Below are 14,564 nucleotides of genomic sequence, written 5' to 3'. Positions count from 1 at the left end.
TAGAATGTGGTAAGAAATCAACACAAACACGGGGAGAACATACAAACTCCTTGCAGATGTTTGTCCTTGTTGGGATTTTAACCCAGGACCCCAGCACTGCAAGGCTGCAGTGGTAACCACTGAGCCACCGTGCTGCCTTATTCTCTACATCTCTACATACAAGAGACATAACGAGATGCTTTTTCACAATGCAATGTTGCTGATTACATCGTTCTCTCAAGGCGTGGATATTGACAAAGGAATATTGGTTACATATTAGCAGATAAGTAACTCCATCTACTTAACCCCTTACGACCTTGGACGTATAGGTACGTCCAAGGTCATCACCCACCTCCGGAGCCCGCATTTTTCCCGGCATATGACAGGTGATCTGATCAGCTGTCATGTGCCCCTAACAGCCGCGGGTGGAATTGCGATCTACCCATGGCTGTTAACATGTTAAATGCCTCTGTCAAACTCTGACAGCGGCATTTAACATGGCCGCGCCGGAAGCGTGTCATAACACCATCCCATTGGCGTGCCTGTTACATGATCGCGGGCCGCCGATGGGTTGGCATGACAACCCGGGGTCTGCAGAAGCCCCCCTTGTGGTTGTCATAGCCGATCTGCTATGAGCGCCACCCGTTCATAGCAGATGAGCATTTTTGTTACACACAGTGTCAGGACGACACCGGTAGGATCATACCATATCGCACCGCTGCCGCCAATATATCAGGGATTCATGGACCCTGCTACTGTGTAGCTATCGGCAAGCAAGCAATGAGCGTATGGCGTATACACCTCCGAACTCCAACTCATGGAATATGTGTATATGCCCCCGTACGATCACTGCCAGCTTCATGATACTCCAATTAAGATTATTCGCTGCCACCACCAATTAGTTTTAAATACTCAAATGCAAGACAAGCCTGATTGGGCGTCTGTTTTCTGGTAGCGTATATGGCTTCAGGGAAGGAATGATTACAAAACAGAAGAAACAGAAATATTAAATTTTATATTTAATCCAAAAGGGAGGCAGTGTTTATGAAAAATATACAAAGATTTTACAAAGGGGGACAATACAATACAGAATATACAGTTACACAAAATAAAAAGGGAATAACGGAAGAAACTTACTAGACAGATCACAGAGATGATTCAGTTTAGCTGGAGGGTAGGTGCTCCAATGGACCGTTATCGAACGGGACCCGTGCTTACAAAATATGTATCTCCCAACATGAGTATGGACCCATCTTCAGCTGGATCTTTTATGCTGAAGGGGGGCCCTGCCCACACACTCCCCTGTGATGACATCACATGGGCTCGTCTCCAGCCTTCATGGCTTTATAAAATTTCTAACTTCTGCGATAACGTCTCGCTGGTTGATTGCAGAAGTTAGCAAGTGACGCCCTATTTTTTAATGTGAATTTACCTTTCTTTTAGAGACCAGACATGACATAGCTGCTGTCCGTTATTTTTGTGTTCTTGCGTTACAGCTCACTGGAAGGGTTCACAGATCCGGAAAAATGTGCATATTGTTCCTTAGCTAACCCTGCCGCTACAAATGTGTCCCATCATTATCGGAATTATAGAACTTCCGATATTCCATATTTCGTGTTGTTGCCTACGAGATTGCAGATTGAACATACAGTGGGGAAAAAAAGTATTTAGTCAGCCACCAATTGTGCAAGTTCTCCCACTTAAAAAGATGAGAGAGGCCTGTAATTGACATCATAGGTAGACCTCAACTATGAGAGACAAAATGAGAAAACAAATCCTGAAAATCACATTGTCTGATTTGGAAAGAATTTTTTTTCAAATTTTGGTGGAAAATAAGAATTTGGTCAATTACAAACAAGCAAGATTTCTGGCTCTCACAGACCTGTAACTTCTTATTTAAGAGGCTCCTCTGTCCTCCACTCATTACCTGTAGTACTGACACCTGTTTGAACTTGTTATCAGTATAAAAGACACCGGTCCGCAACCTCAAACAGTCACACTCCAAACTCCACTATGGTGAAGACCAAAGAGCTGTTGAAGGACATCAGGAACACAATTGGTGTGCTTCAACAGCTCTTTGGGAAGACTGGCTGGGAAGACTGAATCTGCAATAGGCAAGCAGCTTGGTGTGAAGAAATCAACTGTGGGAGCAATAATTAGAAAATGGAACACATACAAGGCCACTGATAATCTCCCTTGATCTGGGGCTCCACACAAGATCTCACCCCGTGGGGGTCAAAATTATGTCAAGAACGGTGAGCAAAAATACCAGAACCACACGGGGGGACCTAGTGAATTACCTGCAGAAAGCTGGGACCAACGTTAAACAGGCTACCATCAGTAACACACTACGCTGTCAGGGACTCAGATCCTGCAGTGCCAGACGTGTCCCCCTGCTTAAGCCATTACATGTCTGGGCCCGTCTGAAGTTTGCTAGAGAGCGTTTGGATGATCCAGAAGAGTATTGGAAGAATGTCATATGGTCAGATGAAACCAAAGTAGAACTGTTTGGTAGAAACACAACTCGTCGTGTTTGGAGGAGAAAGAATGCTGAGTTGCATTCTAAGAACACCATGCCTACTGTGAAGCATGGGGGTGGCAACATCATGCTTTGGGGCTGTTTCTCTGCCAAGGGACCAGGACGACTGATCCGTGTACATGAAAGAATGAATGGGGTCATGTATCGTGAGATTTTGAGTGCAAACCTCCTTCCATCAACATGTTCATTGAAGATGAAACGTGGCTGGGTCTTTCAGCATGATAATGATCCCAAGCACACCGCCAGGGCAACGAAGGAGTGGCTTCGTAAGAAGCATTTCAAGGTCCTGGAGTGGCCTAGCCAGTCTCCAGATCTAAACCATATAAACCTTTGGAGGGAGTTCAAAGTCCGTGTTGCCCAGCGACAGCCCCAAAACATCACTGCTCTAGAGGAGATCTGCATGGAGGAATGGGCCAACATACCAGCAACATTGTGTGCCAACCTTGTGAGGACTTACAGAAAACGTTTGACCTGTCATTGCCAACAAAGGATATATAACAAAGTATTGAGATGAACTTTTGTAATTGACCAAAATTTGAAAAAAATTTCTTTCCAAATCAGGCAATGTGATTTTCAGGATTTGTTTTCTCATTTTGGCTCTCATAGTTGAGGTCTACCTATGATGTAAATTACAGGCCTCTCTCATCTTTTTAAGTGGGAGAACTAGCACAATTGGTGGCTGACTAAATACTTTCTTTCCCCACATAGTCACTGTAGAAGGTACATACCTTATGGGAATAAAAGGGCTAGGAATAGGAGGAAGCCAATGTGGCTAAATAAGGAAGTCAAGAGGGCAATGAAAAACAAAAAAAGGGCTTTCAGTAAACTTAAACAAGAAGGCAGCGAGGAAGCTCTAATATCTTATAGGGAAAAAAACAAAATCTGTAAGAAACAAATAAGAATAGCAAAAGAGGAGACAGAGAGACTAATTGCCAAGGAAAGTAAAACGAATCCCAAACTGTTCTTTAACTATATAAACAGTAAAAGGATTAAAACTGATGGAGTTGGCCCATTGAAAAATAACCTGGGTAAAATCATAGAGGGCGATGAGGGTAAAGCAAACCTACTCAATAGCTTCTTCTCCACTGTTTTCACAAAAGAAAACAATTTATCGGAGGAAATGCAAAGTGATAAAGTAAACCCTCCGCTAAATATCACCCACCTAACCCAGGAGGAAGTTCAGAAACGCCTAAATAATATCAAAATAGACAAGTCACCAGGCCCAGATGGCATACACCCCCGGGTACTAAAAGAATTAAGTAATGTGATAGACAGACCGCTGTATCTTATATTCAAGCACTCTTTATGGACAGGGACTGCCCCACTAGACTGGCGCCAAGCAAATGTGGTACCAATATTCAAAAAGGGGTCTAAAAGTGACCCTGGGAACTATAGACCAGTCAACTTAACGTCTGTTGTGGGTAAATTGTTTGAAGGATTTCTTAGAGATGCTATTGTAGAATATCTTAATGATAATAACTGTCTAACTCCATATCAACATGGATTCATGAGAGATCGCTCCTGCCAAACAAACCTGATTGCCTTCTACGAGGAGGTGAGCTCACAGCTGGACCGGGGAGAGTCAGTGGATGTTGTATACCTTGACTTCTCCAAAGCGTTTGATACCGTGCCACACAAAAGGTTGGTATATAAAATGAGAATGCTTGGTCTGGGGGATAATGTGTGCAAGTGGGTAAATAGCTAGCTGAGTGATAGAAAGCAGAGGGTGGTTATCAATGGAGTAAGCTCAGGGTGTGTCAGGGTTACTAGCGGGGTGCCTCAAGGGTCTGTCTTGGGCCCTATATTATTTAATATATTTATTAATGATCTAGTGGAAGGGTTGCATAGTAAAATAGCAATATTTGCAGATGATACTAAACTTTGTAAAGTAGTTAACACAGATGAGGATAGGGCACAGCTACAGGAGGATTTAGATAAAATGGGGAGTTGGGCCAAAAAATGGCAAATGGGGTTCAATGCCGATAAATGTAAGGTCATGCACATGGGAAAGAAAAACAGCAATCACCCATACATATTAAATGGGAAAACGTTGGGGAAATCTGACATGGAGAAGGACCTGGGCGTCTTGGTTAATACAAATTAAATTGGAGTGCCCAGTGTCAGGCAGCAGCTGCGAAGGCAAATAGAGTCATGGCATGCATCAGAAGAGGAATAGGGGCATATGATGAGAACATTGTTCTTCCTCTGTATAAAGCGCTGGTAAGGCCGCACTTAGAATATTGTGCACAGTTCTGGGCTCCGGTGCTCAGGAAAGACATATTGGAGCTAGAGAGGGTACAAAGGAGGGCGACTAAGGTAATAAAGGGAATGGAGGGACTAGAATACCCAGAGAGGTTGTCAAAATTAGGCCTATTTACGTTGGAAAAGAGAAGGCTTAGGGGAGACCTCATAAACATGTATAAATACATCAGGGGGCAGTACAGAGATCTCTCCCATGACCTGTTTATACCAAGGATGGTGACAAAGACGAGGGGGCACACTATGCGTCTGGAGGAAAGGAGGTTCCTGCACCAGCATAGAAGGGGATTCTTTACGGTCAGAGCCGTGAGACTCTGGAACTCTCTGGGAGAGGAAGTGGTGATGTCCAACTCACTTAATGAGTTCAAGAGAGGCCTGGACGCCTTTCTTGAGAACAATAAAATTACATATTATGCTTAGTGATAGTTAATTAATCCAGATTGGTGTCGGGAAGTGAATTTTTTCCTCAATGATGTGAATTGGCCTATACCGCATGGGTTTTTTTTGTTTGTTTTGTTTTTTTTTGCCTTCCCCTGGATCAACGCTGCGGAATAGCTGCAGTGCACAAGAAATAGGCTGAACTGGATGGACGCTTGTCTTTTTTCGGCCTTATAAACTATGTAACTATGTAACTATATGTGCAAATGAGAATGTCCTGGCTATTGTGGAGAGTGAGATGGATTTCCTTTGAGGTTTTAATGAGCAGTTTCCTATTTAGCAAGGTGTCTACTCATCACAGGTCTCTGCTACTATGAGCTACATTCATATGATAATTAGATTGGACAATTGAGTTTGCCACCTCTCATGTGTACTGCTATTTGCATAGTAGCAAGCTGTCTAGATTGCTAGCTCTTCTCCTGTGACAAATAGAATAGGGGAGGAGGAAGAGGGGTTTGGAGGGAGATAGATCTTCAGCATTTTCTATGACATCTCCCCCTTTTTGAGGTAGCGTAGGGGTTGATTTTCAAATCGCCCCTTAAGCCAACCTGGCGGTCCACCCTTCCTGCTAATCCAACAAGCTGTGGATCCAACTCGCCCACCACTCTGACCGACTGGGGATACAGCTTTCCGATCACCCTGACCGGTTCGGTGTACCTTTTTCCCACCCCTCTGACAGGCTATGGGTACCTTCCTCCCATATTCCTGACAGGCAGTGGGACACACATTTCCCTCACCCTGCCCGTTTGTGGGACCTACCTTCCAACCCATCATTGTTACCTTGGGAGCCGGGCTAACTATGGGGCAGCTACGACCGGCCATGTCACAGTCCGTCGTGACACTTGTCGGTGGCACGGGACCACTTTCCTTATGATTCCTGTGTTTCTCCCCATCCTTTCTTGTTACCTCTGGAGCCATGCTAGTCATGGGGCAGCTGCCACCGACCATGTCACCATTTGGCAAGACATTGGTCATGGGACGACCTGCTTACTGGTGCCCGTGCCTGCTCCCATTGCCCATAGCACTTATACTGGCTCGTTTTAGGGGATCCTCAGCAGCATCACCCCGCGGAGTGAGGAGGCTGAGTTCCCCTTTACCACAACACACATTTTTATTATGCATCACATTGACATTTTCAGATCTGGGAGGGTTGTCAGGAATGTATCGGGCAACCAACTGTCCCAGATCAGTTCCCAATAGCACATTAGTGGGGAGATTCTCCGACACCCCCACTTCCCTTAACCCCCTCCCTAGACCTCAGTTCAGGAAAACTCGGGCCATTGCTATGGCACGGCGAACACCCCCAAACCCGGTGACAGTCAGGGTCTTCCCAGGGATTCGATCTTCTGATAACACAAACTCAGGGCGGATGAGGATATGTTCTGTGCCAGTGTCTTTAAGCCCAACAGTGAAGGTGTTGCCCACAGTGACCGGTTGTAAGTTCTTACGGGCCCGGCCAACCGCCCCACCCACAAAAAGAATGGCTGCACTAGGCCCTGGGGCCTCAGGTGTGGTGTTCATCTTCTGCCTCTCTGGGCAGACAAGGCTGAGGTGACCCGTTTGGTCACAAATATAACACCTACGGGAGTCAAATGCAGGCCGGGTGCTGGAAGATGGGGTAGGACCCACTGAGGGCTGGCTGGCTGGAACACTGGGGTGGTTGTCGGCTTACCCCCTTTCCAGCTGGCGACGGCTGATTTCCGCACCTCCGGTGTGTGGTTGACTCATACGCATCTGCGATCTGGGCTGCTTTGGCGGCTTCCTTTTGGCTCCCGGTCCTGCACAAACTGTCGCACTTCCACAGGGCAAAGATGAAGAAACTGGTCCTTCACCATCAGATCCTTCCGGTCCTCGAAGGTTGTGACTGACAGTCCTTGGAACCACTGCTCAAAGTTGGTCCTGAGTCCATCCACCACATCACTGTAGCTGTCATGTGGTCCACGCTGGAGGGCTCTGAACTTTTTCAGATAAACCTCCGGAGTATGCTGATACTATTTTATCAGGGCCAGCTTGATGGCCTCATAGTCTCCATCTTGGTCTCAAGGGAGAGAAGCAATCACCTCCTGAGCTTTTCCTCAGAGCCCTGGGGTTAAATATCTGGCCCACTGGTGCTCAGACAGCTGGTACTGTCTGCAGGCTTTCTCAAATCCTCGCAGAAATATGTCCAAGTCCCGGTCCTTTTCCATTACAGGAAAATGCTCAGGACTGGGTTTAAAGTTGTTGGCACTGTTGGACTCACGGGTCCGTGTGTGTGATGGCTCCTTCTGAATCCGGGCTAGCTCCAGCTTGTACAGATGCTCGTCTTGGGCCTGTCGCTCAGCAGCCTCTCTGTCAGCTTGGGCCCATCGCTCAGCAGCCTCTCAGTCAGCTTGGGCCCGTTGCTCTGCTTACTCCTGGTACTTCAGGATCCGCTGCAGTCATCTATCACGATCGTCTGCCACAAGCTGCCCCAAGGCCATCAGCAGGTGGGGGTCCACACTACCCTGGCTGCAGATATAGCTGGCAATCACAGGTGGGGCCCCTGCAGAAGCGCCATACGGGCTCTGGCTCGCCGCCCCATCAACAGAAGAAACAGACCTATTAAATTTTATATCTAATCCAAAAGGGAGGCACTGTTTATGAAAAATATACAAAGATTTTACAAAGGGGGACAATACAATACAGAATATACAGTTACACAAAATAAAAAGGGATTAACGGAAGAAACTTACTAGACAGATCGCAGAGACGATTCAGTTTAGCTGGAGGGGAGGCGCTCCAACGGACAGTTATCAAATGGGACCCATGTTTCCAAAATATGTATCTCCCAGCATGAGTATTGACCCATCTTCAGCTGGATCTTTTATGCCGAAGGAGGGCCCTGCCCACACACTCCCCTGTGATGACCTCACTTGGGCTCTTCTCCGCCCTTCATGGATTTATTAAATATCTAACTTCTGCTATAACTTCTCGCTGGTTGATCGCAGAAGTTAGCAAGTGTCGGCCTATTTTTTATTGTGAATTTACCTTTCTGTAGAGAACAGACATGACATGGCTGTTGTCCGTTATTTTTGTGTTCTTGCGTTACAGCTCACTGTAAGGGCTCACAGATCCTTAAAAATGTGCATTTTGTTCCTTAGCTAACCCTAAAAATATGTGTCCCATCATTATCGGAATTATAGAACTTCCGATATTCCATATTTCATGTTGGTGCCTACGAAACTGCAGATTGAGGTTTGAGGTTTTAATGAGCAGTTTCCTATTTAGTCAGGTGTCTACTCATCACAGGTCTCTGCTACTATGAGCTCCATTCGTATGGAAATTAACCTGGACAATTAAGTTTGCCACCTCTCATGTGTACAGCTATTTGCATAGTAGCAAGCTGTCTAGATTGCTAGCTCTTTTCCTGTGACAAATAGTATAGGGGAGGGGGAAAGAGGGGTTTGGAGGGAGATAAATCTTTAGTATTTTCTATGACACACAGCATGGCTAAAGCTATTGTGTGCTATTGTATTAGCTAATAGCTAATCTATGGTGTTATTCACATGTCCACATTTGTGGAAAAATACGGACATGTGAATAGCACCATAGATTATAATGGGTACTTGTATCCATGAAAAAAATGGATAGAACATGTACTGGAAACTTGGAAGTCTCAACGAGGCCTTTTTGAAATCTCTTTCCCTTCCCTACTATTCGAAGCCAACACTATGGCTGCTCTAAGATCTCTTCCTGTTATAGAATTTGATGTTATGTCACACTGGATGCTGCCTTTAAAAACAAATCTGAGAGATAACAATCAGCTTCTTGTAAAGACAAGAATGCTGGCAGACATTTATTTCTTAAGGGGCAAATGTCAGCTTCTTTTTAATGTTGCACTGACAATATTCCAACTACAGAGAGGTTTATAGCTTTTGTCTTTAATCTCTAGTTTGAAAGTTATACCCCACATTATAGGGGATACCTTTCCGATTTCTGGGGATCCAAACACAGTGGCTCTCAGTCATCCGAAAAATCATCCGGAGCCCTGGCTGAATGGTGGTTGTACATGTGCACTATCGCTTCATTCTTAATAGTGCACATGAATCACCTCCGCTCCATTCTCAGAATCTCTGTGGCTACGGGGTCGGACGCCCAGTAATCAGAAAGTAATCCCCTATGTATAAGGGGTAACTTTCACACTTGAGAACACACCTTTAAGGAATTTTTCTTCTTTCAAGCCGTAACTTTTTAAATATTCGACATTACGGTGTGAGAACTTTTTTTTTGTGGGATGAGATGTAGTTTTGAATGATGCAATTCATTTTACCTTACAATGTAACGGAAAATGGGGAAAAAATGACAATCACTTATGATCTGAAACTACTTGCATATTTTGTACTTGTGTCATGTTCTTTTTCTGTGGAATTCTGAATAAAGCCTTTTTTACCCGATTGGAGGAGCTGGATTTCCTTTGCTCTTCTGTAATATAGCCGGAATCTTTCGCATGTTGAGAGAGTTCTGTTCTTGAGCTCCATACACACATGGGAATTCTAGCAATGACGTTGTTATGCCATATTTTGTTAAGGGGTTAAAATCACCCACCACTCTTAGACTAAAAAGTGACTATACATCTCTCATGTATGATCACCATACCTTGTGCCCTCCGTCTGCCTCCCGCTGCTTCCAACATTCAGTTTGGCATTCCATTTGTCCTGCTTCTAAGATCCTGCTTAACCTGGGGATTGCAGCGGTCAGTCTAAACCACACCTCCATTGCTTTTCCTGTCCTTTAAGGAGATGGGAAAGGTGCTGTAATTTGGCCATCTTAGAATTAGGAAGAAAGGAATGTCGATCTGAGTGGAAGATGCTGCGGGAAGCAAATGGAGGGCAGCAAGTAGGATGATTTTACACAAGATATTTGTAGTTAGTTTTCAGTCAAAGGGGTGAAGGTTAATTTGATCTTTTGTTTACTCATTTGCTTTGTTATTAGGTAATCTGTGCCGCTGTACTGGATATCGACCAATAGTTGATGGATGCAGAACTTTCTGTAATGTAAGTAAACAACTGAACAGAACTTACATGAAGGAGTTCCTCCACCCCTTATAAAGCTTTCTATTACTGATGTATCCAAACATTGGCATGTCTCTGGCCTATGTGATATCTTACATAAAGATCAGTGACCCTCGACATAATAAGGAATACAAGTGTTTACTAAAGCAGACATAGAAATCATGGGGCCCCATAGCAGAAGTTCTAATTGCCCCCCTCCCCCAACCAAAAAATAATTTATATTTGGCGGGGTCACAGAAGAGCACATCTCACAACTTTTCAGCCTGTCACATGACAGTTTATTGATATCCCGGGGCTAGGGGCTCCTTCCTATCCCTAAAGCAAGGGGCGCCCTAGCTATCCTTGTCGAGTATAAATAGCAGATGGGAGTGGCCAACACTAAACAGCTGAGATCATCAAAGCAGGAAAGCTTCAGAGACTCTCATCTGAACCCCTGCAATACTAGCAGAAACCTGCACTGTTTAATATGGTAAAGTGCTTCTAATCAGTGCAGGAGTATGTGGAATCAGACACCGTGGTCTTCTGGCCCCTCTAGCGGTAAACCCGTGATGCAGCCTTTACAAAATCATTTTCCTCCTATGGAAGCCCTAGATTTCCCTTTCATTCCACCCAAAATAGCCACACAAACATTGTATGATACCCCCACAGTGACTTCCTCCACAGTATCCTTCACACGCATAGTATGATGACCCTACTGTACCCCACCTCAAATCCCCTTGCAAAGTATGGTGACCCCCAACATAGTATGATCCCCCAACTGTGACCCCTCCACTTCTCCCCCATGCAGTATAATGGCCCCACACCTCACCACTTGGTATAATAGCCCCCACTAGCCCTCCAAAAAGTATAATGACTCCCACACAGCCATCCATACAGTATGAAGGACCCCACACAAACCTTCACACCGTATAATTGCTTGCATACAGTGTAATGGCCCCCACATAGCCCTCCATAAAGTATAAAGACTCCCACATAGCGCTCCAAATATTACAATGGCCACCATATAGCCCTCCAACGATTATAATGGCCTCCACATAGACCTCCATATATTATAATAGTCCCCACATAGCCCTCCATATAATATAATGGGCCCCATAGTCCTCAATACCGTTTAATGCACTCCCCAAAGTTCTCCATTACAATATAATGCACTCCATTGTCCTCCATACAGTATAATGCACTCCCCATAGTCCTCTATATTAAAATGCACCCCATAGTTCTCTATATATTGTAATGCACCCTATACGCCTCCATATACTGTATTATAATGCACCTCATACTCCTCCATGTAGTATACTGCACTCAGCATAATCCTCCATACAGTATACTGCACTCCACATAGTCCTCCATACAGTATAATGCACTCTCCATAGTCTTCCATAGAGTATAATTCACCGCATAGTCCTCCATACAATATAATACACCCTAATAGTCCTCAGTATAGTATAATCCACTCCCCATAGTCCTCCATACAGTTTAAAGGAACCCCGCATAGTCCTCTATATAGTATAATTCACTCCCCATAGTCCTCTATATAGTATAATTCACTCCCCATAGTCCTCCATACAGTATACTGCACTCCCCATAGTCCTACATACAGTATACTGCACTCCCCATAGCCCTACATACAGTATACTGCACTCCCCAGATTATTTGTCAAATAGACAAAAGTATTCTAGGATGAGAATGATACTTTCATTGGCTAACCAGAAAAATATATTTGCAGGGGCATACATAGAAATCATAATTCCCCATAGAAAAATTCCAATTTAGAACCCCCCACCACCACCACAAAAAAAATAATTAGGGTTATAGCGTGTAGAAGAGGTTGGCAGGAAACATCATCAGAATCAGCTACTTACTGTCCGGGCCTGGGAGACCTGGTTTACTTAGTGGTCAGATGCTAGGCTGGGGATGACTCAGTTCAGCTGCTGAGTGCTCACCTGCATTGGAGGTACGCCACTGCCAGTATAGTAACAGAGAAAGGTATTCCGGTTTGGCATATGGCAAATGGACAGGTATATGAGGCTTGAACTTTTTCAGAAAAATATATTAATAGCGCCTAAGATATATGGACAGATATCATTGCTGTATCCATGTTTTACACATACAGGTTTGCTACAGTCAAAGTACACACACAGCTCTGCTATAAACAAAGTACACACACACACACATCGGTTACAGCCATAGTACTTACACAAAGCTCTGATACAGCCTTATTACGCACAGCTTTGTTACAGCCATAGTACAAACAGCTCTGCTACAAGTCAAGGTACATACACAAAGTTCTGTTACTGCCATATTACACACACAGCTCTGCTACAGCCATAGTACACACACAGCTGTACTGCAGCCATATTACACACAGCTCTGTTACAGCCATAGTACAAATAGCTCTGCTACAGCCATAGTACATACACAAAGGTGTTACTGCCATATTGCATACATACATCTCTGCTACAGCCATAGTACAAACAGCTCTGCTGCAGCCATAGTACATACACAAAGCTGTTACTGCCATATTGATTACATACAGCCCTGCTACAGCCATAGTACAAACAGTTCTGCTGCAGCCATAGTACTTACAAAGCTCTACTGCAGCTATATTACACAAACATAGCTCTGTTACTGCCATCGAAAATACAGCTCTACTACAGCCACAGTACACAAACACAGCTCTGCTACAGCCATAGTTCATACATATGCTGATCTGCTACACCCATAATACACACACATAACTCTGCAATAGTCACATTACACACACCGCTCTTCTACAGCTGTAGTATGTACACATTTAGCTCTGCTACAATCATAGTACTCACCCAGCTTTGTTACAGCCTTAGTTCACACATAGCTCTGCTACAACCATTGCACACACACAGCTCTGCGTCAACCATAATACAGACATACATACCTCTTCTACAGTCATAGTACACACATAGCTCCACTGCAGCCATAGTACACACATACACAGCTGGATTCCATACACACATGCACACAGAGCTCTGCTACAGCCATACAGTCATGGCCAAAAGTATTGAGAATGAGACAAATAGTAATTTTTCCAAAGTTTACTGCTTCATTTTTTGTAATGGCAATTTGCATATACTCGTGAATGTCAAAGAGTGATCAGCTTAACAGCGATTACTGTACTTGCAAAGTTAATATTTGCCCAGAAAATGAACTTTAACCCCCAAAACACATTTCAACATCATTGCAGTCCTGTCTTAAAAGGAGCAGCTAACATCATTTTAGTGATTGATCCATTAACACAGGTGTGGGTGTTGATGAGGACAGGGCTGGCGATCAATCAGTCATGATTAAGTAAGAATGACATCACTGGACACTTTAAAAGGAGGCTGGTTCTTGGTATCATTGTTTCTCTTCAGTTAACCATGGTTATCTCTAAAGAAACACGTGCAGCCATCACTGCACTGCACAAAAATGGTCTAACAGGGAAGAGTATCGCAGCTACAAAGATTGCACCTCAGTCAACAATCTATTGCATCATCAAGAACTTCAAGGAGAGAGCTTCCATTGTTGTCAAAAAGGCTCCAGGGCACCCAAGAAAGACCAGCAAGCGCCAGGACCGTATCTTAAAACTGTTTCAGCTGCGGGATCGGACTAACAACAGTGCCGAGCTTGCTCAGGAATGGCAGCAGGCTGGTGTGAGTGCTTCTGCACGCACTGTGAGGCGGAGACTCTTTGAGCAAGGGCTGGTTTCAAGGAGGGCAGCAAAGAAGCCACTTCTCTCCAGAAAAAACATCAGGGACCGACTGATATTCTGCAAAAGGTACAGGGAGTGGACTGCTGAGGACTGGGGCAAAGTCATTTTCTCTGATGAATCCCCTTTTCGATTGTTTGGGACATCTGGAAAACAGCTTATTCGGAGAAGAAGAGGTGAGCGCTACCACCAGTCTTGTCTCATGCCAACTGTAAAGCATCCTGAAACCATTCATGTGTGGGGTTGCTTCTCAGCCAAGGGAATCGGCTCACTCACAGTCTTGCCTAAAAACACAGCCATGAATAAAGAATGGTACCAGAATGTCCTCCAAGAGCAACTTCTCCCAACCGTCCAAGAGCAGTTTGGCGCCCAACAATGCCTTTTCCAGCATGATGGAGCACCTTGCCATAAAGCAAAGGTGATAACTAAATGGCTCATGGAACAAAACATAGAGATTTTGGGTCCATAGCCTGGAAACTCCCCAGATCTTAATCCCATTGAGAACTTGTGGTTAATCATCAAGAGACGGGTGGACAAACAAAAACCAACAAATTCTGGCAAAATGCAAGCATTGATTATGCAAGAATGGACTGCT

At 44.5% G+C, this 14,564-nt stretch overlaps 1 protein-coding gene across 1 annotated transcript in view; it reads left to right on the top strand.

The window, feature by feature from the left end:
- Positions 1-14,564, top strand: part of LOC141161556 (aldehyde oxidase-like) — a 151,507-nt gene that overhangs the window by 29,726 nt on the left and 107,217 nt on the right. Inside the window, exon 6 of the mRNA XM_073646514.1 lies at positions 10,166-10,227. Coding sequence (XP_073502615.1) covers positions 10,166-10,227 — 62 coding nt within the window. The remainder of the gene's footprint in view (positions 1-10,165; positions 10,228-14,564) is intronic.

The sequence above is a fragment of the Phyllobates terribilis genome, unplaced genomic scaffold, assembly GCF_046119375.1.
Source record: "Phyllobates terribilis strain yellow unplaced genomic scaffold, ASM4611937v1 Scaffold_9__5_contigs__length_417890890, whole genome shotgun sequence".
Taxonomy (NCBI): Eukaryota; Metazoa; Chordata; class Amphibia; order Anura; family Dendrobatidae; genus Phyllobates; species Phyllobates terribilis.
This window is presented reverse-complemented; position numbering and strand designations above follow the sequence as displayed.